The sequence below is a fragment of the Chionomys nivalis genome, chromosome 13, assembly GCF_950005125.1.
Source record: "Chionomys nivalis chromosome 13, mChiNiv1.1, whole genome shotgun sequence".
In the NCBI taxonomy this organism is placed as follows: domain Eukaryota; kingdom Metazoa; phylum Chordata; class Mammalia; order Rodentia; family Cricetidae; genus Chionomys; species Chionomys nivalis.
Window position 1 is genome coordinate 13,301,521 of NC_080098.1, and position 24,025 is coordinate 13,325,545.

The 24,025-nt window shown below is 40.4% G+C and overlaps 1 protein-coding gene across 1 annotated transcript in view; it reads left to right on the forward strand.

Moving 5' to 3' along the window:
* Dnajc1 (DnaJ heat shock protein family (Hsp40) member C1) overlaps positions 1-22,967 on the forward strand; it is a 177,671-nt gene extending 154,704 nt beyond the window's left edge. The window contains exons 10-12 of the mRNA XM_057787983.1: positions 17,441-17,489; positions 19,984-20,432; positions 22,748-22,967. Of these exons, the coding sequence (XP_057643966.1) occupies positions 17,441-17,489; positions 19,984-20,432; positions 22,748-22,816 (567 nt within the window). The 3' untranslated portion in view covers positions 22,817-22,967. The remainder of the gene's footprint in view (positions 1-17,440; positions 17,490-19,983; positions 20,433-22,747) is intronic.
* The last annotated feature ends 1,058 nt before the right edge of the window (positions 22,968-24,025 follow it).

The following is a 24,025-nucleotide window of genomic DNA, read 5'->3' on the forward strand; positions in this document are numbered from 1 at the left end:
GTAACCACAAAGGACACTCAAATTGTAAAAACAACAAAGGAAACAAAAACTGTCTGGCATGTAAAACCACCTTTAATGTGATTATTAACTGCAGGCTTCTAAGTTGAGGTCAGGGAGCTTCAGATTTCTTGCTCCTGAAGTAATATTCTCTTGCCTGAAAGGCTGTAAGCCGACCCTGTTGTTCTGCCAGTCACTAATCTCTCACATTCTGGTTATGATAATAGACTAGGTGGAATTTACTGCTTGTTTAGAAAAGGTCCAGGTAGGCAGCAAAACAAAAGCCAGGTGGCTAGATTTAGCTTTTGTAATTAATGCAAAGAGTAATGTAAGACCTGTGTAAGGCACACCAGTGAAGAGAGTTCAGACAGTAAGACCCCAGCATCTTGTCACACAACTAAAACTAACACAGAGAACTGGCACAGAAGATACCTAGTGGGGGAATTTAAACAGTGTTATGCTGGTGGCTTTTTCAAAGTCAAGAAGCCTATGGTTATCAGTAAATTAAAAATATAGTTTTACATTATTTTAACAACATATTGGTATTATTTTTAGCATCAGCATAGTCCTACCTGAAGTTGTAAAAATGATGAAGGTTCACCTTTTGATTTCTTCACTGTGCTGCTAGCCTCCTGCCTTCTCTGTTCTCTGTGTCAAGCCTGTTCGCTCCTCTGTCCTGCCCTTTGCCACCGCCCAACCTTCAAACCCAGTTCACCTTAGCATGCCTGAGCGCTTTGTCGCATCCTCCTTGCTTGATGAGTCACTAGCTCATTTGATCTGTAACTTTCAGTGATTGCATATTAATATGTAAAATAGTAATGTTATTGGATATCATTCACACTTTTGTTATCTCATTTGACTAATAACTTTCAGTAATGATATATTAATAAGTAAATATTAATGTTACTAGATAGCATTCACACTTAAGTTAAAAGTTTTTCCTTTTTTCTTTGTTTCTTGGGATTTGTGTTTTTTTGTATGTGTGTTTGTTTTTTTAACCTAGGGTCTTCCTGTGTAGCTTAGGCTGAGCTGGAACTCATCATGTATCCCAAGCTTGCCACAAACTTGTGGTAGCCATTCTGCTTCAGCCTTCCAAGTGAATGATGAGATTGCAGGCCAGTTACTTATCACTCTTTTTGGCATAATGAGAATTCCACTGAGTATTGTATAGTAATTAATGCAGAAGATTTTTATTTCTTTTTTAATAAGTAAATCTGGCTTTTGGCTGTTAATTTACTGTTAGTCGTTGATATGGGATATACTGGGGTAATTTTTTTCATTTTAATTTTTTTGGGTCTAATTTAAGACAATTGTTTTGGGTTGGAGAGATGACTCAGTGGTTAAGAGCACTGCCTGCTCTTCCAAAGTTCCTGAGTTCAGTTCCCGGCAACCACATGGTGGATCACAACCATCTGCAATGAGATCTGGTGCCCTCTTCTCGCCTGCAGGCATACATGCAGGCAGAATACTAAGAATACACATAATAAATAAATCAATCTTAAAAAAAGACAGTTGTTTCCAGAAATCATGTAGTTTTTTAAATGATTTTGAGGTTTGTATTGAATTTATTTACTCTTTGTATATGTGTGAACATGCGTGCCATGGCATGTTCGGAGGTCAGAGGACGTGTAGTAGGAGTTTTTCTCTCTGCTTTCATGTTGAGGGTCTGAGATCAAACTGAGGACTTTGGAAACACAGAGCTGAGCCATTTTACCAGCCCAAATGTGAAATTCTTTTTTTCAGATATGAAATTTTAACAGTGATGACTTAATAAATAATTGTCAAAGTCCTTTCAAACAGTTGGACTTCACTGTTTACATGAATCTTTTGCAGTTAAATATATAAAAGAAAACGTTGTAGACTGATACAGTAATATCAGCCTTCATTGAGTTTGTTTAAGACTATTGATGCAGTCTCTTATAGCAGCTCTTTAGTATCCAGATAATCGAAAATGCTGAACTATTTTAAAAAGTTGGAGGGACAGAAGTGGATAATGCACGCCAACATATACACATACACAATAAATAAATGACTACATAAATAAATAATATTTTTAAAGGACAAGATACCATAGAAAATATCAAAACAAAAATAAGGATCAAATAAAACAACAGAATTGTTGAAAATTATCTTTAGAGAAATCTCCTAGGAAGAAGAATAAAAAGGCAAACTTTTTATTTTTATTTTATTTATTTATTATTATTTTTTTTTTTTTTTTGGTTTTTCAAGACAGGGTTTCTCTGTGGTTTTGGAGCCTGTCCTGGAACTAGCTCTTGTAGACCAGGCTGGTCTCGAACTCACAGACATCCACCTGCCTCTACCTCCCGAGTGCTGGGATTAAAGGCGTGCGCCACCACTGCCTGTAACGGCGGCGTAAACGAATGCAGACAGATTGTAAAAATATATACAGCTTTAATGGGGAAATAGACTTACAGAACCACCGTTCCCGCGGAGACCAGGAGAGCAGAAGCAAGTGCTGTGAGCATGCTCGCCAGATTTATAGGTAAACATTAGCCCAAGGCGAACACGCCCCCTAAGGGGCGGGACTTATCCCTACATCTCCCCCTTTTGTCTAAATAAGACAGAACTAAATCAAATACAACTATATACAATAATAACAAATAATAAATATAACAAGCAATATTGAGAACAAAAGTTTTGCTAAACATTCTATCTCAAGGAATCTAAATAACGTAGAGAGTAACTACAATTATATAATCTTCAACTCCGTCAAAGATCTGAGAAGGGAATAAATATTACTTAACAAACGAGATATATCCAAAATGTGCAACAATTGACAGAGACTACCTGGGCAATCACCCAAAGTCTCGTTTGCAATGTTGAGTCAACCAACTTTGGCTAAGGCCTAACATAACTGACATACCATTATTAAAGGCAAGGAACTTTTCAAAACTATCTTACCCTGTCTTGGCAGGATATGACAGTCCTGTTTTATCCATTGATGCACGCTCTGTATCTCTGTCAGTGGTTGAGGTATGGGCATCTCTTTGCCCAAAGGCCAGTTCTGCCAAAAAGAAAGGCTCCGGGTGGAGTGTCTTTGGTGCTCAACATTCTCTCGGGAATAGAGCAGTGTTTGCAGGAGCAATTGTGTCTCACTACCACGAAACTCTGAGTTAGATTAAAGGCCATTTTCTACAGCTCTTTGAAGAGGTTGAAGATTATCTATCTATACTGAGTATAATCTCTATATATCTAAAGAATCTGATTAGTCTAATTATAAATGACAAACTTAGATGACTATTAATCTATATAATTCTCAATATCTATCTAACTTAAAGACTAAGACAATAAACAACTGTGTAACAAATGAGGATAATGACCTCGAAATATAAACACTGTACAAATATACATTGCAATATGGTAAATATATATCAATATACAAACATTATATAAGTATCTTAATCAGAGGTAGAAATGTACACTGCAATATGGTAAATATATACTATATATATATATATCAATACAATATATGTCAATACATAAATGTTTTAAACAAAGGTAGAAACATGCACACATACAATAGTCAATATAATTTAACTTTGTATCAATATACAAGAGTCAATACCAATATATTTATCTAAAAACAGTAACTCACAATTATAAATCTATCATCCCATCATTCCCTCTTCTTTTTTTCTTTTTTTTTTTTTTTTTCAAAATGATCCCTGAGCTTATAAAATTCCTCCCCAATCTCCCAACCCCTAAATGATGTCCCTAAACCCAGGGGCAAACTTTACTGGGAGAGGGGACGTCGTCCTCTAGAATTACTTCCAGCTGTCATGGGGGCGACATTCTTTCTGGGGGATCCTGTGAAAGTAAAATGATGGTTAAATTTCAAGATCAATGTCTTTTAAAATTGCAATAGTCTCTTGAGTATTTTGTGGAGGTCTGGCCAGAATGTTGTACAAGATGTGCACCATTTCGGCTAACCAAGTTGGGATCGTCTTGTGCAGCTGATACCCAAAACAGGTCTTGTAGTAGCGCTATCAGTATCATGACGTCATATCAACCAGGTAGAGTTGTTGTTGTGGGGCCCCATCTTCTTCTGGGAAACTTCAAATGTCACTTCAGGAAAAACTCATTGTTCATTGTGAAAAACTTAAACATTAATCATATAGACATATATAGACATATATATATATTCAATGAAAGGCATGATAGATATATTCAATGAAAAGTATGATAGATATGAAGAAAAGCAAAGATGTTTTCTAAACTCATATTTCTTTCTGTCCCATATCATGGCCCTTGACATGAGACAGAAACTCCAGAAACTCTGGGTTTTTCTCTTAATAACAGGCTTGGAATTGGAGAGGGACTGAGTCCAACTTCAAAACCAGCTCTACATATTTATAAAGAAATGTTTAATAAGACGTATATATATAAAAAAATTAATACTTACAAAATGTGTCCATCCATCAGTAATTAAATATTCAGGGTCCCGTAATTTCTTTGAAGATGAGTATTTTCCTGTGGAGATAAGAAAAGAACCCTGACCCCAACCTCTCTGTATTTCTTACCATCAGTTTGCTCGCCATCCTTGTGAATGAATTGTTATTTATCTTTTCCAAGTGGCTTCTCTTCTTCAAACCGAACCTTTATTAATTTTGACGGTAGCCACAATTTTTCCTCACCTGTGGAGATAAGAGCAAAACCCCTTCCCCAATGCAGCACATCTCCTGGCTTCCATTGTGAGGTCAGCACATCCTTGAAATAAACTGGTTGATTTAGTTCAGTAGACTTTTCCATTATCCAATGTCTTTCTGCAGCCGTTTTTCCCTTCTTGTTAGCGTTGAGAAAATTCAAGGTTAACAAAGCATTATGTAACCTATTTCTGGGGGTGTTTTCCACCCCTTTCTGTTTGTTCAACATATCCTTTATAGTTCGATTTGATCTTTCTATGACTGCTTGACCTGTAGGATTGTATGGTATACCTGTAACATGCTTGATATTGTAATAATCAAAAAAAGTTTCATTTTCCTAGAGACATAAGCAGGACCATTATCCGTCTTTATTTGTGTAGGTATACCCATGATAGCCATGACTTCTAATAAATGAGTCATTACTGAATCAGCTTTTTCTGAACTTAAAGCAGTTGCCCACTGAAAGCCTGAATAAGTGTCAATGGTGTGATGAACATATTTTAATTTGCCAAATTCTGCAAAGTGGAACACATCCATCTGCCAGATTTCATTCCTTTGGGTGCCCTTTGGATTAGCCCCTGCAGGCAGTGGCATTTGGTTATAGAAAGAGCAAGTAGGACATTTCTTTACAATCTCCTTAGCTTGTTGCCATGTAATAGAAAACTCTTTCTTCAAACCTTTGCTATTAACATGATGGTTTTTATGAAATTCAGAGGCTTGTAGCACACTACCAATCAATAATTGATCAATTTCTGCATTCCCTTGTGCTAGAGGACCTGGCAGACCCGTATGGGATCAGATGTGTGTTATGTACGTAGGGCAAAGCCTGTTCCTGATCAAATCTTGAACCTGGACAAACAATGAGGTTAGTTCTGTATCATCAGGTATAAATTCAGTAGTTTCAATATGTAAAATAACTCTGCGTATTGTGAATCAGTAACTATACTAATAGGTTCTTTAAAATCCCTTAGCACCATAAGAATGGCATATAATTCCGCCTTCTGGACAGAATCATAAGGACTTTGTTCCACCTTACCCAAGTCTTCTGATTTGTAACCTGCCTTCCCTGATTTATTGGCATCAGTATAGAATGTACGGGCTCCAGTTATTGGAGCATCACGGACGATTCAAGGAAGAATCCAAGAAGTTCTCTTTATGAAGTTAAGCCTCTTGCTTTTTGGATAGTTGTTATTAATGTCTCCCAAAAAATTAGCACAAGCTCTTTGCCATGGTTCATTATCTTCCCATAATTTCTTTAGTTCATCAGCAGTGAAAGGCACTATAATTTCTGCTGGGTCTATGCCTGCTAGTTGACGAAGTCTCAGCTTGCCTTTTATAATTAACTCAGAGACTTTTTCCACATAAGTTTTCAGTTTCTTTTTTTTTTCTTTTTTTTTTAAATATTTATTTATTTATTATGTATACAATATTCTGTCTGTGTGTATGCCTGCAGGCCAGAAGAGGGCACCAGACACCATTACAGATGGTTGTGAGCCACCATGTGGTTGCTGGGAATTGAACTCAGGACCTTTGGAAGAGCAGGCAATGCTCTTAACCTCTGAGCCATCTCTCCAGCCCCCAAGTTTTCAGTTTCTTACTTGGTTTATGTGGTAAAAAGATTCATTCCAAGATAATATCATCTCTCTGCATTAAAATTCCTGTAGGGGAAATTTTTGATGGTAGTATGACGAGAATACAATCGAGCTCTGTATTCACCCTGTCTACATATGCCTGTTGTAATTTTTCCTCAATCATTGTCAGTTCCTTTTCTGCTTCAGCTGTTAATTCTCTGGGACTGTTTAAATCTTTATCACCATCCAAGGTTTTGTTCAAATGAATTATTAGATCAGGTGTTATCCCAATAGCTGGTCGTAGACTGGAAATGTCTCCTAACTGTCTTTGAAAGCCATTGAGAGTCCGTAGACAATCTCTCCTAATTTGTGCCTTTTGTGTCTTAATTTTTTGCAAACCTATTTTATAACCTAAATAATTAACAGAATATCCCTTCTGAATCTTTTCAGGAGCAATTTGCAATCCCCATTTAGGTAAAAGTATCTTTATTTCTTCAAACAGTCTGTTCAAGGTATCCATGTTTGAATGGGATAACAAAATGTCATCCATGTAATGGTATACTATAGATTTGGGAAATTTCTTGTGTATTATTTGCAATGGTTGATTCACAAAATATTGGCACAGGGAGGGGCTATTTAACATGCCCTGTGGGAGGACAGCCCAGTGGTACCTCTTCGAAGGTTGAGAATTGTTATAAGTAGGCACTGTGAAGCAAATTTTTCTCTATCTTCTTTTTGTAAAGGTATAGTGAAAAAACAATCCTTTAAATCAGTAACTATGAGAGGCCATCCTTTTGGTAATAAAGAGGGCAAAAGAATTCCAGATTGCAGAGGGCCCATAGGTTGAATAACCTTGTTGATGGCCCTGAGATCTGTCACCATTCTCCATTTACCTGATTTTTTTCCTAACCACAAATACAGGAGAATTCCAAGGGCTGGTAGATTCTTCTATATGTCCAGCATCTAATTGTTTTTGTACCAGCTGTTCTAAAGCCTGTAACTTTTCCTCAGCTAAAGACCATTGCTTTGTCAATATTGGTTTCTCAGTCAACCATTTTAGAGGCAAGGCTGTTGGTATCTCTGAAGGGACATCAATTGCTTGTTCTTGTACAGCCCAAATGGCCGGTTTTCTCCGTTTGTAATATCTTTTAATATTATTCTCAGAAATATAGGCTCTAGAAGTAGCAGGAATGTTAATTTGGGTATTCCATTGTTGTAATAGGTCACGACCCCATAAATTCATTGCAATATTGGCTACATATGGCCTTAATTTTCCTATTTGTCCCTCTGGCCCTATACATTCAACCCATCTCGTGCTCTGCCTTACTCAAGATAAGGTTCCAATTCCCAGGAGCTGAACATTTACATTCTGAAGAGGCCAATACGGATGCCAAGATTCTGGGGTAATGATACTTACATCAGCACCTGTGTCCAGCAGGCCAGTAATAAAAATGCCATTTACACACACTCTCAGTTTAGGTCTTTGATCATTTATAGAAGTTTGCCAAAACACACGTAACTTATCTTTCTGATCATTATTGCTTGTAACAGTAGGCATGGGGCTTCCTAATTGTCCTGATGAGGCACGTTCTCTGCAGAAACTGGAAATGACTGAACCATGTTTGCCATGGGGGCCTCTCACGTTTCCTGTCTGTATCAGGTTGCCTTGTCTATCTCTTGTAGAACTGCATTCATTTGTCCAATGTCTGCCTTTTCCACATCTTCTACATAAACCTGAAGGCTGAGTCCTCCTATTTCTGTTATTTCTAGAAGATGCATTATTATTACTTCTGAAAATCCGTTGTCTACAATTCCTTTTCATATGACCCATTTTGCCACAATTAAAACATTTGGTATTCTGGTGTCTCCTTTTACCATTGGAAATTGCTTCTTCTACCCATGCTTCAGTGCCATAATCAAATGTATCAACATTCAGTGTATGCAAGACCCATTCTTCCAAGGGTGCTGATCTGAGCTTTAAAGGCCCCAAAATCCTTTTGCATTCCACATTTGCATTTTCATAAGCCAAAGACTCAATCATTATACGTGTTGCTTCTGGGTCAGATATCCCTATTTGTACAGCCTTAGTTAGTTTTTGTAAAAAGTCACTAAAGGGTTCTCTCTGACCCTGTTTAACTCTGACAAATGATTCTATTCTCTGTCCTGGGTCTTGTACCCTGTCCCAAGCCCTTAAGGCTGCTGTAGTACACATGGAGAGTGTGTTTTCATCCAAATTAGCTTGTTTCTGAGGTTCGGAAAAGAGCCCTTCACCTAGAATCTTATCTAGGGGAATGTCAATTCCCTTTGCTTTTTCCTGCTGTTCTAAAAGTCTAGCCTCTTGCCTGAATAAGCATTTCCATTTCAATTGCGGTCCACTCTCAAGTACCGCAGAGCTCAGCTGGAGCCAGTCCGAGGGGGTTGCTCTGCTTGTCGTGGCCCAAGATTTTAGCATCTCTTTAACAAAAGAAGCGTGCATCCCAAAAGTCATGACAACCTGTTTAATTTCTTTGAGATCATTCATACGAACAGGCTCCCATGTATCTTCCTTGATGACCCTAGGGTTTCTGGAACCAATCACCTTCTCTGTTGTTATTACTGGAAAGGCAGGTAGAACTGTAGGTAGAGCTTTGTGGAAATTGTCCCGGAGAGATTTACCCACAGATGTAGTTAAAATTTGCCTTTCTACCCTTTGCTCTTCTTCATCAGAATTTAGAAATTCCTCAATCTTTTCAATTCTATTCACCATTGCCTTCTGCAATGTCTGAATCTCCTGTCCAGAATTATGTTCCAAAGCCTTCATTGAGGATTCTAAAGTATGAAGTTTGTCCATTAGAGATAACATCTCATCTTTGGTCATAATTTTTATGGCATAAACCGTGCCTTCTTGTATTGACAATCTTTCCACCAATCTGTCATATGCTTTAGACAAAATCCACTTGTCACATTCAGCAATTTTGATTCTCTCTGTTAATGTTTCAGTTCCTACAGAAAGGGACTGAAGCTTACGATCCAAATCAGCTGTTCCCTCTTCCATAGTAATGAATTTCTCCTTAATATCAGCCACTAATGTTTCAGTCCCTACAGAAAGGGACTGAAGCATACAATCCAAATCAGCTGTTCCGTCTTCCATAGTAATGAATTTCTCAATATCAGCCACTAATGTTTCAGTTCCTACAGAAAGGGACTGAAGCTTACGATCCAAGTCAGCTGTTTCCTCTTCCATAGTAATGAATTTCTCCTTAACATCAGCCTGTACCTTTTTTAAATTTTGCTCAGTTGATCGAGTCATGTTAAACAAAGATCTGTTCTCTTCCTGGAGGACTTCAAACTGATTCTTGAGAAGATTGTTGTCATTCTCAATTGTTTTTAAGCATTCAACCTCTGCCTTAAGAATCCTGGATTCATCTTGTAAAGACTTTATCATATTTCTGTTATCAAACCATTTAGTGCCAATGAAAGCTACGAATCCCAGAAGGATCCATAGATGTGGGGTGATAGACACCTTTTATAAAATCTCCCACATGGTACAATTAAAAAAACTGTTAAATTCTTGAATGGTAACGTGTTCAGACATTTTATTTACAAAATTTTTTTACCTGCAATGACCGGTTCCTGCCAGTGTTGGTCTCTGTGGTTTTGAAGTCTGTCCTGGAACTAGTTCTTGTAGACCAGGCTGGTCTCGAACTCACAGAGATCCGCCTGTCTCTGTCTCCCGAGTGCTAGGATTAAAGGCGTGCGCCACCACAACCGGCTAGCAGGCAGGGCAGAATGGTCCTGTGTGGCCAAGTGTATCTCGGACTCGGCACTGGGGCTCGAGTCATGAACTAAAAAATGGCACCCGAGAGCGTACTGTGTTAGCTAGTGGCCTACACGCTTGAGTCGGGGGCAAAATAGCCCGAGCGTAAACGAATGCAGACAGATTGTAAAAATATATACAGCTTTAATGGGGAAATAGACTTACAGAACCACCGTTCCCGCAGGCTCGCCAGATTTATAGGTAAACATTAGCCCGAGGCGAACACGCCCCCTAAGGGGCGGGACTTATCCCTACAACTGCCCGGCCTATTGATTTTTATTTAACTCTGCATTTTTCTCTGCTCCCTTCCCTGCCTCTTCCCTCCCCCCTTTAACCCTCCCCCACGGTCCCCATGCTCCCAATTTACTCAGAAGATCTTGTCTTTTTCTACTTTCTACTTCCCATGTACATTAGATCTATGTAAGTCTCTCTTAGTGTCCACATTGTTGTCTAAGTTCTCTGGGAATGTGGTTTGTAGGATGGCTTTCTTTGCTTTATGTTTAAAAACCACCTATGAGTGAGTACATGTTGTGATAATTGTCTTTCTGTATCTGCGTTACCTCACTCAAATTAATGTTTTCTAGCTTCATCCACTTTCCTGCAAAATTCAAGATGTCGTTGTTTTATTCTGCTGTGTTAGTACTCCATTGTGTAAATGTAGCACATTTTCCTTATCCAATCTTCGGTGGAGGGGCATTTAGATTATTTCCAGGTTCAGGCTATGACAAAGCTGCTATGAACATAGTTGAGCACATGTCCTTGTGGCATGATTGAGCATCCTTTGGATATATACCCAAAAGTGGTATTGCTGGTCTGGAGGAAGGTTGTTTCCTAATTTTCTGAGTAATCACCACACTGCCATCCAAAGGGGCTGAACCAGCTTGCATTCCCACCAGCATTGCAGAAGTGTTCCCTTTTCCCCACAACCTCTCCAGCAAAAGTTGTCATTAGTGTTTTTGATCTTGGCCATTCTTACAGGTGTAAGATGGAATCTCAGAGTTGTTTTGATTTTCATTTCTCTGATGATTAAGGATGTTGAACATTTCTTTAAGTATCTTTCAACCATTTTAGATTCCTCTGTTGAGACTTCTCTGTTTAGGTCTATACTCCAATATTTTAAATTGGATTATGAGTTCTTTTGCTGTCCACTTTCTTGAGTTCTTTGTATATTTTGGAGATCATACCTCTGTCTGATGTGGGATTAGTGAAGATCTTTCCCATTCTGTAGGCTGCCGTTTTGTCTTGTAGACCATGTCCTTTGCTTTACAGAAGCTTTTCAGTTTTAGGAGGTCCCATTTATTAATTGTTTCTCTCAGTGTCTGTGCTGCTGGGATTATATTTAGGAAGTGGTTCCCTGTGCCAATGTATTCAAGTGTATTTCCCACTTTCTCTTCTATAAGGTTCAGTGTGGCTGGCTTTATGTTGAGGTCTTGATTTATTTGGACTTCAGTTTTGTGCATGGTGCTAGATTGGGTCTATTTTCATTCTTCTACGTGTTGATATCCATTTGGCAAAAATAAGTGTTTGAAGATGTGTAGATTGATATCTGGGTCTTCTATTTGGTTCCATTGGTCCTTCTATGTGTTCTTATCCCAATACCAGGCTGTTTTCAGTAGTGTAGCTCTGTAGTAGAGTTTGAAGTCAGGGATTGTGATGCCTCCAGAAATTCTTTTATTGTATAGGATTGTTTTGGTTATTCTGGGCATTTTGCTTTTCCATATGAAGTTGAGTACTGTTCTTTCGAGGTCTGTGAAGAGTTTGGATGGGATTTTGATGGGCATTGCATTGAATCTATAGATTGCTTTTGATAAGATTGCCATTTTTACTATGTTAATTCTACCCACCTGAGAGTATGGGAGATCATTCCACTTTCTGGTGTCTTCTTCAATTTCTTTCTTCAAAGATTTAAAGTTCTTGTCATACAAGTTTTTCATTTGTTTGGTTAGAGTTACTCTGAGATATTTTATGCTATTTGAGGCTATTGTGAAGGGTGTTGATTCTCTGATTTTTTTTTCTTAGCCCTTTTATCATTTGTGTACAGGAGGGCTACTGATTTTTTTTTTAGTTAATCTTGTATCCTGCTACATTACTAAAAGTGTTTATGAGTTGTAGAAGTTCCTTGGAAGAATTTTTGGGATCACTTATATAAACTATCATATCACTAGCAAACAGGGAGAGTTTGACTTCTTCTTTTCCAATTTGTGTCCCCTTGATAGCCTTTTGGTGACATATTGCTCTAGCTAGGACCTCAAGAACTCTGTTGAATAGATATGGAGAGAGTGAACAGCCTTGTCTTGTTCCTGATTTCAGTGGGATTGCTGGGAGTTTCTCTCCATTTAGTTTGATGTTGGCTGTTGGCTTGCTGTACATTGCCTTTATTTTGTTTAGGTATGTTCCTTGTATCCCTGCTCTCTCCAAGACCTTTATCATGAATGGATGTTGTATTTTATCAAAAGCTTTTTTGGCATCTAATGAGATGATCATGTGGTTTTTATTTTTCAGTTTGTTTATATGGTGGATTATGTTGACAGATTTTCATATGTTGAACCATCCCTGCATCTGTGGAATGAAGCCAACTTGGTCATGGTGGATGATGGTTTTGATGTGTTCTTGGATTCAATTTGCCAGTATTTTATTTAGTATTTTTGGATCAATGTTCATGAGTGAGATTGTCTGTAATTCTCTTTCTTAGTAATGTCTTTCTGTGGCTTGGGTATCAGGGTGATTGTAGCCTCATAAAAAGAGTTTGGCAATGTTCCTTCTGTTTCTATTGTGAGGAATAATTTGAGGAGTATTGGTATTAGTTCTTTGGAAGTCTTGGAGAATTCTGAGCTGAAACCATCTGGTCCTGGGCTTTTTTTTGGTTGGGAGACTTTTGATGACTGTTTCTATTTCTTCAGCAGTTATAGGTCTGTTTAATTTGCTTATCTGGTCTTGATTTAATTTTGGTAAGTGATATTTATCCAGAAAGCTGTCCACTTCCTTTAAGCTTTCCAATTTTGTGGAGTACAGGTTTTCAGAATATGACCTGATGGTTCTCTCTATTTCCTCCATGTCTGTTGTTATGTCTCCCTTTTCATTTCTGATTTTGTTAATTTGGATATTCTCTCTCTGCCTTTTGGTTAGTTTGGATAAAGGTTTGTCTATTTTGTTGATTTTCTTGAAGAACCAGCTTTTGTCTCATTGATTCTTTGTATTGTTTTCTTTATTTCTATTTTGTTGATTTCAACTCTCAATTTGATTATTTCCTGCCGTCTAGTTCTCCTGGGTGAGTTTGCTTCTTTTTGTTCTAAAGTTTTCAAATGGTCTGTTAGTTCACTAGTGTAGGATTTTTCCAGCTTCCTTATGTAGGTATTTAGTGCTATGAACTTTCCTCTTAACACTGCTTTCATTGTGTCCCGTAAATTTGGGTATGTTGTGTGGTCATTGTCATTGAATTTTGGGAAGTTTTTAATTTCTCCTTTTATTTCTTCCTTGACCCATTGATGATTTGGGTGAGCATTGTTTAATTTCCATGTGTTTGTGGGTTTTCTGGAATTCATATTGCTGTTGACTTCTAGTTTTAAACCATGATGATCTGATAAGGTACATTGGGTTATTCCAATTTTTTTGTATTTGCTGAGGTTTATTTTGTTATCTAGTATGTGGTCAATTTTTGAGAAAGTTCCATGAGGTGCTGAGAAGGTATATTCTTTTCTGTTTGGATGGAGTATTCTGTAGATGTCTGTTAAGTCCATTTGAGTCATAACATCTGTTAGTTTTCTTATTTATTTCTCTGTTCATTTTTTGTCTGATTGACCTGTCCAGTGGCGAGGGGGAGTGTTGAAGTCTCCCACTATTAGTGTGTGGGGTTTAATGTACGATTTAAACTCTAGAAGTGTTTCTTTGACTTCTGAGGGTGCCCTTGTATTTGGGGCATAGATGTTCAGTATTGAAATTTCCTCTTGAAGGATTTTTCCTGTGACTAATATGAAATGACCTTTTTTGTCTCCTTTGACTGATTTTAGCTTGAAGTCTATTTTGTTAGATATTAGGATAGTGACACCCGCTTGTTTCTTAGGTCCATTTGATAAAAAGGCAAACTTTTAACATATGAAAAAGAAATATAAGAATTAAACCCTTGATCCAGATCTGATTGAGTCTCAGTAAAAGAGAATCCAGAGGCAAGATCTTTGATACAACAAAGCAGTAATACCTGGGGCCACTTTGTAAGAGTTTCCAAAACTAAATGGATATGTGGGGAAGGTCATGGGACATTTACAGGCACAAAAAAATATGTGAATTCTCAAAGATCTCCTTGGTATGGAGCACAGTCCTTCACAGTAGGCTGTCAGAGTGACGGCACGTCACTAGACCAACTCTGGGAGGTTTCCATCCTCCTTCAGAAACGGGACATGAGCTCCAGGCAATAATAGATCAAGTCCTGTAACAGTGGTCACATCACTCCCAACACTGTGCAGTGTGTAGCTGGCAAGAGCAGGATATGCAAGTTGGAACAAGAGATTGAGGATTTTCTTTTTTTTTTTTTTTTTTTTTTTTTTTTTTTTTTGGTTTTTCAAGACAGGGTTTCTCTGTGGCTTTGGAGCCTGTCCTAGAACTAGCTCTTGTAGACCAGGCTGGCCTCAAACTCACAGAGATCCACCTGTCTCTGCCTCCAGAGTGCTGGGATTAAAGGCGTGCGCCACCACCACCTGGCAGATTGAGGATTTTCTGACAAGGATTAGTACTCGGGAAAGGGGTGTTTTTAGAACAGATAGTATAGCTTAGAATTTTGGCAATGTGTATATATATATATATATATATATATATATATATATATATAGTGTGTGTGTGTGTGTGTGTTCATTTGAAATATGTGTGTGCACATACAAAAGAAAGGCATCTAGAATCTCCAGAAAATACAGAACCAGTAACCACCACTACTTACCAAAAAGGCAGTTCCAGTGCAGTAGGTGAAAAGCACTTACCAGGTCACGGTATTGTAACAGCTTACAGAATGACTTTTCACACTTTAAACATAATATTATACACATAGGTTTTCAGTGTAAAAAATCTACAAATTGCAGAAGATTCTTGTGTGCTGCTGGAGCCTGTCCTGGAACTTGCTCTGTAGACCAGGCTGGCCTCGAACTCACAGAGATCTGCTTGCCTCTGCCTCCCGAGTGCTGGGATTAAAAGTGTGTGCAACCACCAGTATCCTCTGTAGAGCTGGCTTAGTGGCTACATGTTCCTGTAGTCTGTTTTTTCTGTTCTTTGTTAAGTGGGAAGAAAAAATAAAGGGAAGAAAAAGAGATTTACTTAATGTGAAACATTGGGAAGAGGGACAAATATGTCCATCTTCAGGATCTTGAAATGAGATCAGAGTTTAAATAGATGGCCAAAGATGTACATCTGAGCACTCATGGGTTGGGGTGTGAGTCTACCCACCACTAGTCTGTTTTATCACAGAGAATTTTTATTTTCAAATGATGAGAAGTAGTTTTGTTGGGTCCAAGTTGGTGTTGCAGTCTCTTAGAACTCAGAATATACCCTTCCCAGCCCTTCTTACTTTAAAGGTTTCTGGTATAAATTAACCACATATGTGACTTGGCCCCTTTCTTTTTCAGCTTTCAATACTGTTTCTTTATTCTGTATTTTTAGTGCCTTAACTGTAATATGATGTGTGGGAGGGTATTTTTTTATTCTGTTTATTTGATGTTTTGTATGCTTCTTGTATCTAAAGACATGTAGTCTTTTTTCTGGATTTTGGATTTATCTTCTATTTTATTGAAAATATTTTCTGTAATTTTGTCATAGAATTCATCTTCGTTTTGGTCTTTTCCTGGTGTCCTAAAGCACTCCCATGTTCCATCCTTCTTTTTAAATTTATCATTGATGTTGACTGAGGGATCTAATTCCTAACCCTGTGTTAAAGTCCTGATGTATTTTTTGTTGGTAAAACTGTCCACTGAGATTTTCATTTCTAACATCATTTCAGTTGGGCTTTTCTCAATATTTCTATCTCTGTTGAGGTTTTTTTTCTTTTCGTATCCTGAACTGACTTTCTTATTTCACTCAGCCATTTGTGTGTGTGTGTGTTTGTGTGTGTGTGTGTTTTCTTGGAATGCATTTGTGTTCTTTTTCCCATCTAAGCTCTCTCCAGCTCTATTTGTCTTATTATTTTTAATTATGTCTCTCTGTGTGTACACACACACTTGTAAAAGCAGGTGCCCCCAAACCAGAAGGGTCAAATCATCCTGGAGCTAAAGTTATATGTTGTGAGCCACCTGAGATGAGGGTGCTAGAAATCAAACTCAGATCCTCTGGAAAACAGTACGTGCTTTTAATTACTGAGCCATCAATCCAGCCCCCCAGCTCCGATTTTTGTTACTTTTGTTTAGTTATTTGTATATCCTAGATTTTACTCCTCTGATAGCTATGAAATTAATAAAGATTTCTTCCCATTCTGTGTGCTTTCCCTTTAGGTTGATTGTTTCCATTGTTGGGCAAAATGTCATTTCCAATTGTCAGAATTATTTCCTGAGTGATTACAATTCTATTAAATATGTGTACTTGAATGGTTTCCCACTTTCCTCTAACATTTCAGAGTTTCAGATCCCCTATTAAATTCACTTGGTATATAAATAGCTTTGACACAAGATCTTATACTGTAGCTCAGGTTGTCCTTGACCTCACTCTGTAGCCCAGGATGGCCTGAAATGTGCAGTCATTCTCATGTCCTGGCCTCCCAAGTACTGGGATTTACAAGTGTGAGCCTCAGAAAATGGAAACTACTAGTCCATTTGCACACCTATTTTACAACTGTTTTAAGCAGCCTAGTATAATACACTGCCACCGAAATTAGGGAAATGATTTGGGTTCTGATTCTGCTGTAGAGGGACATTTTAGAGCAAGACATTTAATTTCTTAGGCCTTGTTTTCCTTGATAAGTAGACTGGCCTAAAGTGCCATATTTAGTGAGGCAAGGACTAGACCTCCCTGGGAGTTGCGAAGGGATGGATGGCTAAAAGACAGATGCACACATAGAAAAGCTGGGATCAGGTACATTGTGCTTGCTTCGAAAGAGCACACCAACTACCCCAACAGTCCAACAACCATAACAACGGAGGATCTCAGCACATTTATTATATATATACCATCTAAATATGAGTATTTAGATGTTCTCAATAGGAGGTCTCTGTACATGAGCATTCCCTGGCTTCGAATATTCTGGAGGAAGAAGGTTGACAGTTTGGGTACACTGGTTGCACACACTGCCTATATTTGTGCTCAGGAGTCAACAAGGCTTCCTCAGTCTTTTTTGTGTATGACTTCCATGACACTTGTTCCTTCACGTGGCTCTTACATGGAAATAAATCAGTTTCCCAGACATGTGGAAAGTAAGATGTCTTGCTTCTTATATTTTTAAACAGGTGACAACCAAAGCCAAGGAACTGAAGGACTCAATCACCTGCTCCCCAGGTGAGTCCCCACCGTACCTATTTTCATTCATGTATCCAAGCAACTGAAAGATTAAGTCACTTTCTCCCCAAGTGAGTTAGTATCTACCTTATCACTAATCTGACACAGTTTCTTCGCAATTAATCCCTTTTATAATAATGTCTTTAGATATCAATGATGATAGTTTGCCCAGAGACCTCTCCTGATCCTGTTTCTGTGGTTAGTCATAGACACCAAATCAGTCTGGTCCTGCACACACAGTTAATGCTGAGAATTTGTATTTAATAAGTTTAAAGATTTAGAGTGTTAGCATACCTGGGGATCACGTCTCCTCAAAAAGGATGTGCTAGCATTAGGAAAGACTATAATCAGCTTCCTCTCTCACCACATGATTTGTGTGAGCACAGGGACAGAGAGTGGCGGTGGTATTTCACAACTTCCTCCATAGACTGTGTGTGGGAGAGCTGCTGCAGTCTGTGGGAGAGAAAGACTGCCGTGATCTTCCTGGGGCTGCTGTCTGCCTCCTGAGCATGGTTCTCTAGGCACGACCGTACCCAGCTGTCCTCTGAAAAGAATTGGTAAACTGTTCTCCAGAGTGAGGGATACAAAGTAGTTCTTTTAACCACAGTTCTTTGGAGACAAGCCTCTGTTACTACAAATTGACAGCCTGTCTGGGTTAAATGAGACCCTGTGTTTGAGAAAATGTGTTTGTGTGTGTGTGTTTGTGCATGTGAGCACCTTGAGCGTGAATAAATGGGACAAAATTGCAATCCCAGTAGCCTTTGTATAGTTCTTGGGTAGAGTTGGTCCACTCAATAAGACAGTATGCTGCTGATCGCCATTGTCTGCTTGGAGACTGACATACACACACACACACACATATATGTCTGGCCTACAGACATGTATATCATACATATGATAATATTTTTACCTTTATCTTTATATTGATTTTTTCCTTTGGTATGTTTCATAACTAAATGGCATTATTGATTGGTACATGGATATAGACCATGAATTAAATTAAGTTTATTTTTAAGGCTTACCTACATCTGACAAACTGTCCTCCATAAAGGCTAAGCGCACTCTAATGTCGTAACCAGTACCACATTTAACTTTTGTAATGAAAGCTTGGGGCTGGGAAGACGGCTCAGCTGTAAAGTGCTTGCCTCACAACCATGAAGATCTGAGTTCCATCCTTGGCACCATGTGACAAAGCAGGGTACAGCATCGTGTGCCTGTAGTCCCACTGCTAGGAAGGGGAAGACAAGAGGACCCCTGGGCTTGCTGACAGGCCATTCTAGCTGAACTGGTGAGCTCCGGGTTCAGAAAATGAGATTCTAGAGGAAGACACTTGGTGATGACCTGTAGCCTCCACATCCATAGGCACATGTGCAAGCATCCATACACACACATGCACACACATACACACAAAAATAAAATAACCGAAGCTTAAATTAAGTAGAATTCAATGAGATTTTAAACATGGTTTCTTAGAGACGTACAAAGTGGGTCAAGTACTGCAGAACATCATGTGAGAGCCCCTGTTGCCAGTGCCAGTGTCCCAGTGCAGACTGCTGTGGGGTTGCTCTGCCTCTCATCCCTGCCAGTTTAATCACTGAGGTTCACAACTTGTTCCCATTTATGTGTTTCTATTTGGCTGTCTTCCTTTGTGAGGTAAAAGGTTTAGCCTTTTAGTAACATCCTTTCCCTGCTTTTACAAATTCACCTTGAAGCCAGAGCTGGTAGCACGTGCCTTCAGAAAGAGGCAGGTGGACCTCTGGGTTCCAGGATGGTCAGGACTACCCAGAGAAACATGTCTCAAAAATAAAATAAGGTAGCCGGGCTGTGGTGGCACACGCCTTTAATCCCAGCACTTGGGAGGCAGAGGCAGGCGGATCTCTGTGAGTTCGAGACCAGCCTGGTCTACCAGAGCTAGTTCCAGGACAGGCTCCAAAGCCACAGAGAAACCTTGTCTCGAAAAACCAAAAAATAAAATAAGGTCAGTTCACCTTGGGCTGGGTGATGGCTTAGCAGGTATAGACATTTGCCACCAGGTGGAAGGAAAGAACCAAGTCTCACGAGGTGTGCTCCTGGCCTCCATCAACACACAGTAAATAAAAAATAGTGAGAGTTGCTAGAATGCTGTGTCTGTGTGCTTGCCTACAGAGGAGGCACAGCACTAATAATTACACTAATAGAACTAATGAAACCTAGACTGTAGAGATGAGTATCAGGTTTCCTTCTCTAGAAAGTCCTGTTCTTTGATCAGAGCTGGATATATATACCCTTAATTCCTCAGAGCCGTGACAAGGACAAAGACAAGGAATCAAACTAGTTCCAACTCCCATCTCTGCCGCTTTCTTCCCTCATGTGTAAGATTGGGGTGAATAGTGTAAAAGGTAAAGCAATGTGTGTAAAATGTGGGGCACATTGGTGTATAAGTGGTAGACACTGCTGGTCTCCTGAGTTCACCGTGGCCTGTTTTTCCTGTGTTCTGTGTGTGGCCCTTTCCTAGGAATGATCAGGCTCTCTGAACTGAAGTCGAACGTGCAGAATTCCAGGCCCATCAAGGTAGCCACAGCCTTGCCAGATGATATCATCACCCAGCGGGAGGACTCGGCAGGGGCCATGGAGGATGAGGGACCAGAGACTGCAGAGGGTGAGCAGGAGACAGTGGCCACAGAAGTCCGGCCTCGGAGGCGGAAGTCAGCCAAAATGGCTGAGGTGATAACCAGAGTGGAGCCAGAGGAGAAGATGAGAGGAAAGAGGCAAAAAGACTTTGATATATCAGAACAAAACGAATCCAGTGATGAAGAGAACCAGAGAAGAGAGAGAACCCGTGCTACAGAGGAGACATGGACTCAGAGTCAGCAGAAACTTCTGGAACTGGCCTTACAGCAATACCCAAAAGGAGCCTCTGACCGCTGGGACAAAATAGCCAAATGTGTGCCATCTAAGAGTAAGGTGGGTAACAAAGGACTCCCCTCTGAAGTGGCTGTACCCATGCTTGCTCTACACCCATCCTTTCCGTGCCCCGCTGGCTGCAGGAACTTGTGTTTCAGTTCTTCAGTCTCTGTTCTTGGGAATTTGCACACTGCTGAGGCGGAAATGAGGTCAGGGTGCTATTCTTTCATCTCAAAGAAATGCCACCTGTAAAATAGATCACAGGCTGCCCAGATGGCTCGGTGGACAAGGGCGCTTGCCTACAAGCCTGATAACCAGGTCAGTCCCTAGAATGCACATCATGGAAAGAACCAACTCCCTCAAGTTATCCCAACTTCCACATTCGTGCTCTAGCCACATGTGCACAAATCTGCATATATGTACACACAAACAAAATAAGTGTGATGTATATTCTATTACATATATGTAATATAGAATGTGTGTGTGTGTATATGTGTGTACACACAAACATAGATTTTTTACTTATTTATTTTTTAAACATAAACTCCCCATTGTAGCCTGCTAGCCCACTGAAACATTGATTCTGCTCAGGAAGGACAGTCTGAGTAGAACAGAGCTGGCAAAGGATTGACGCTGCACAGAAGGCAGCATAGGGTTCTCTGGCCCTGTGACTAGTCTAACCCAAAGGGCGAGTAGGGCCAACCCCTACACTGTTGTGGTGACTCTCAGTCCTGCAGCATCACGAATTTGGAGTCTGTGGTGGCACCTCACCACCCAAAGGCTGGTGTTGAAGTGGGGTTGCTGTACTTGTCGTTTACAGTCAGCTGAGTCTTGGGACTTAGACCATCTATAACTGGCTATCGCTCTAAGCGCTGCTAATGTGTCCCTTATCAAAAACAAGCAGAAAGAGTCCACGCTTGGCTTCCTTGTCATTCATGGAGCTCCTAGACCTTTCTCCCCAGCATAGCTTCCCTGCAGGCTGTGCTCAAGTGTGAGGCACAGGGAGCACAGAGAAATCAAAAGTAGCCTCTGGGCACATGGATGCTCATTTACATACTTATTTTTTTTTAATTGAAATTCTATGTTGGAAAACCTAGCTTATGGCCATGCATGTCCCTGCGTGCGTAGGTGTAGTTATCTGTCACCTACTTTATGATGATGAAGCTGGTCTCTGGGAAGGAGAATAAACCATTAGCAGTTGATCTCTTTAGGAAGCACAAATTCTCCGGTCTCTCTAGTCAGTTTCCAGAAATAATTATTTCGCTGAGTTTCTCCAACTTCTGTCAAACTCAGCCATTTACATGTGTGATAAATTGAATTTTGCTCAAAGTTAAAGCGCCAGGAGAGGATTGGAACCTTCCTCTTTCCATGAGAGAGGAGCAGGGCCGCAGAGTCCCACAGGCGTCGCTTATGGTCTAATGCTGCAGGTGCGGGTGCTGCCCACTGACCCTCTGCTACCAGCCTGACTGAGGTGACTTTGTGCCAGCTGCCTTGATGGGAGCTCAGGTCCTGTCAGGAGATGCTTTGTCACCTGCGTATGCAGAGCTCAGGACACCAACACTGTGCTGTTGAGGGCGAATGCCGAGACTGACACAGCTGTGCTCATGCTCTGACGGCATGGGTGGGGAGTGTTGGGATGTAGGGAAGCACTCCCTAAAAGAGGCTAGTCCAACACTGCTGCCCTGAAATCCAAAAGAATGGCCACCCATCCCCTGTCTCAGGCACCAGATTAAGGACCCTGTTTAGAACAGCCATCATTTGCCCTGGATCCCAAGTTAACATGCTTGCAATAGCATGACATTAGTATTATTGAAACGTGCAGAATGGCTTCTGAAATACACACAGTGCCCACCTAAGGATAGTGAGGCCCTTTCCACCGTCTTGTCTGTGCTTAGTTCCACGCAAGGGATGGCAGCCATGAGAGTTCTGAGGTTGCCATCTGTAGCCTGTTGGCTTGGGTGACAGGTGGGAAGGGGGAGAGTGTGAGGAAGACTTGGTCATCTTCTGTGCTAGGGAATTCCCACGTTTCTTGCTATCTCTGAAACGGGATGTGCTAAGGTAGTGGGTGCTACCGTGCTGGGAGCAGGTCCCACGCTGAGGTGGGGATGAAGGCTGTCACTGAAACAGCGCCCAACTGTCACCCCATGCTCAGCACCGTCACCTTGGTCAGCCTTACAGCAGGTCTTCTCAGCCCAGGTCTGCCTGGGGCCAGCTAGGCTTTCCCAGGATGACCCAGAAGGTTCCAAAGGAAATGAATACAAGACTTCGTCATTAGGACTGGGCACTAGCCAGCAATTAGGTCACAGTGAACTGACCACACCGGAGGCTCTGACCCATGGAAGTAACTGTTACCACCTCTTTTTTTCTTCCTACAGGAAGACTGTATTGCTAGATACAAGCTGCTGGTTGAACTGGTCCAAAAGAAAAAACAAGCTAAAAGCTGAAGCTTCTGGAAGAGGATTTTTCGCCGTCATTTTCCAAATGAGAACTTCAGAAATCTCATGCAGAAATTTGCATTTTGTACCTCAGTATTTCTAAACGTCATGTGCCTTAGTTTAAAAAAAAATCAATCAGTCCTAGATGCTGTGTGGTGCTGTTTCCAGCCTTGTGTCTCGGGGAAGGGTATGTCATTCTGCAGGTTTAACTTGCTCTCACTGCAGAGTTTACTTCTCTGGAAGATTTCAGTGTTCTAGCTCTCTTCTGCCGTTTCTCTGGGGGGCAGATCTCTATCTCTATCTATCTATCATCTATCTATCATCTATCTATCTATCTATCTGTCTGTCTATCTATCTATCTATCTATCTATCTATCTATCTATCTATCTTTCTCCCCTTCCCCCAACAAACTTCCTTCCCATGTTAAAAAAAAAAAGTGTTCTAAGTGCCAGGTAGACAGGGAGCCTGTGAATGAACTAACATGGAGGAATTCCAGACTAATATGTTCTCTTAATAATGTAACTGAAGCAGCTGCTTGAGGTGCCGTGCACCAGCACTCAGGAGGCAGAGGCAGGAGGACCCCTGTGAATTCAGGCCACCTTTGTCTACATAGTGAGTTCCAGGACAGCCAGAGCTAGACAGTGAGACCCTGTCTCAAAAACCAAAATTAATTCACTGCTAGGACTGAGCAGTGAGACAAGGTAACTTACAGATTTATACCAGCCTGACCTCAAGCTGGCTGACAGACAGCAGTGAGAGGCCATCTTAACTGGCTCAGAAAAATGTCTGAGTTAACAAGAGCATGTGCTAAGACAGTCTGCAGAGAGTTATTACTAGAGCGCTTGCACAAGGTTTCGGGGAGCCAAGAAGAGGATCCAGTTTCTCAGTGGATAGGTTACGCTCTGCTGTCCGGTTATCTCTTGAGCCTTCTTGCTCGTGGAACTGTCCTATCTGCTGAGCATGCTGGGACATGCAGCAGCCTAACCTGGAAAGCAGGGAGGGCCCCAGGACACACGTGAGGGAAATGATTTGATGTCTATAGAGATGTCCTTTTCTCTAAGGATTGAGATGTGGTGGCAGAGGTCACCTCTGCCCTGTAAGCGTCCACACTGAGGACGTGGAGCTAGGTAGACCCTTCCCTTCCCTGAGCTCAGACAACAAGGGAAGCTCCAGGCTCTAACCTTGTGCAAAGTGCATCTCAGACTCAGTTGCAAAAGA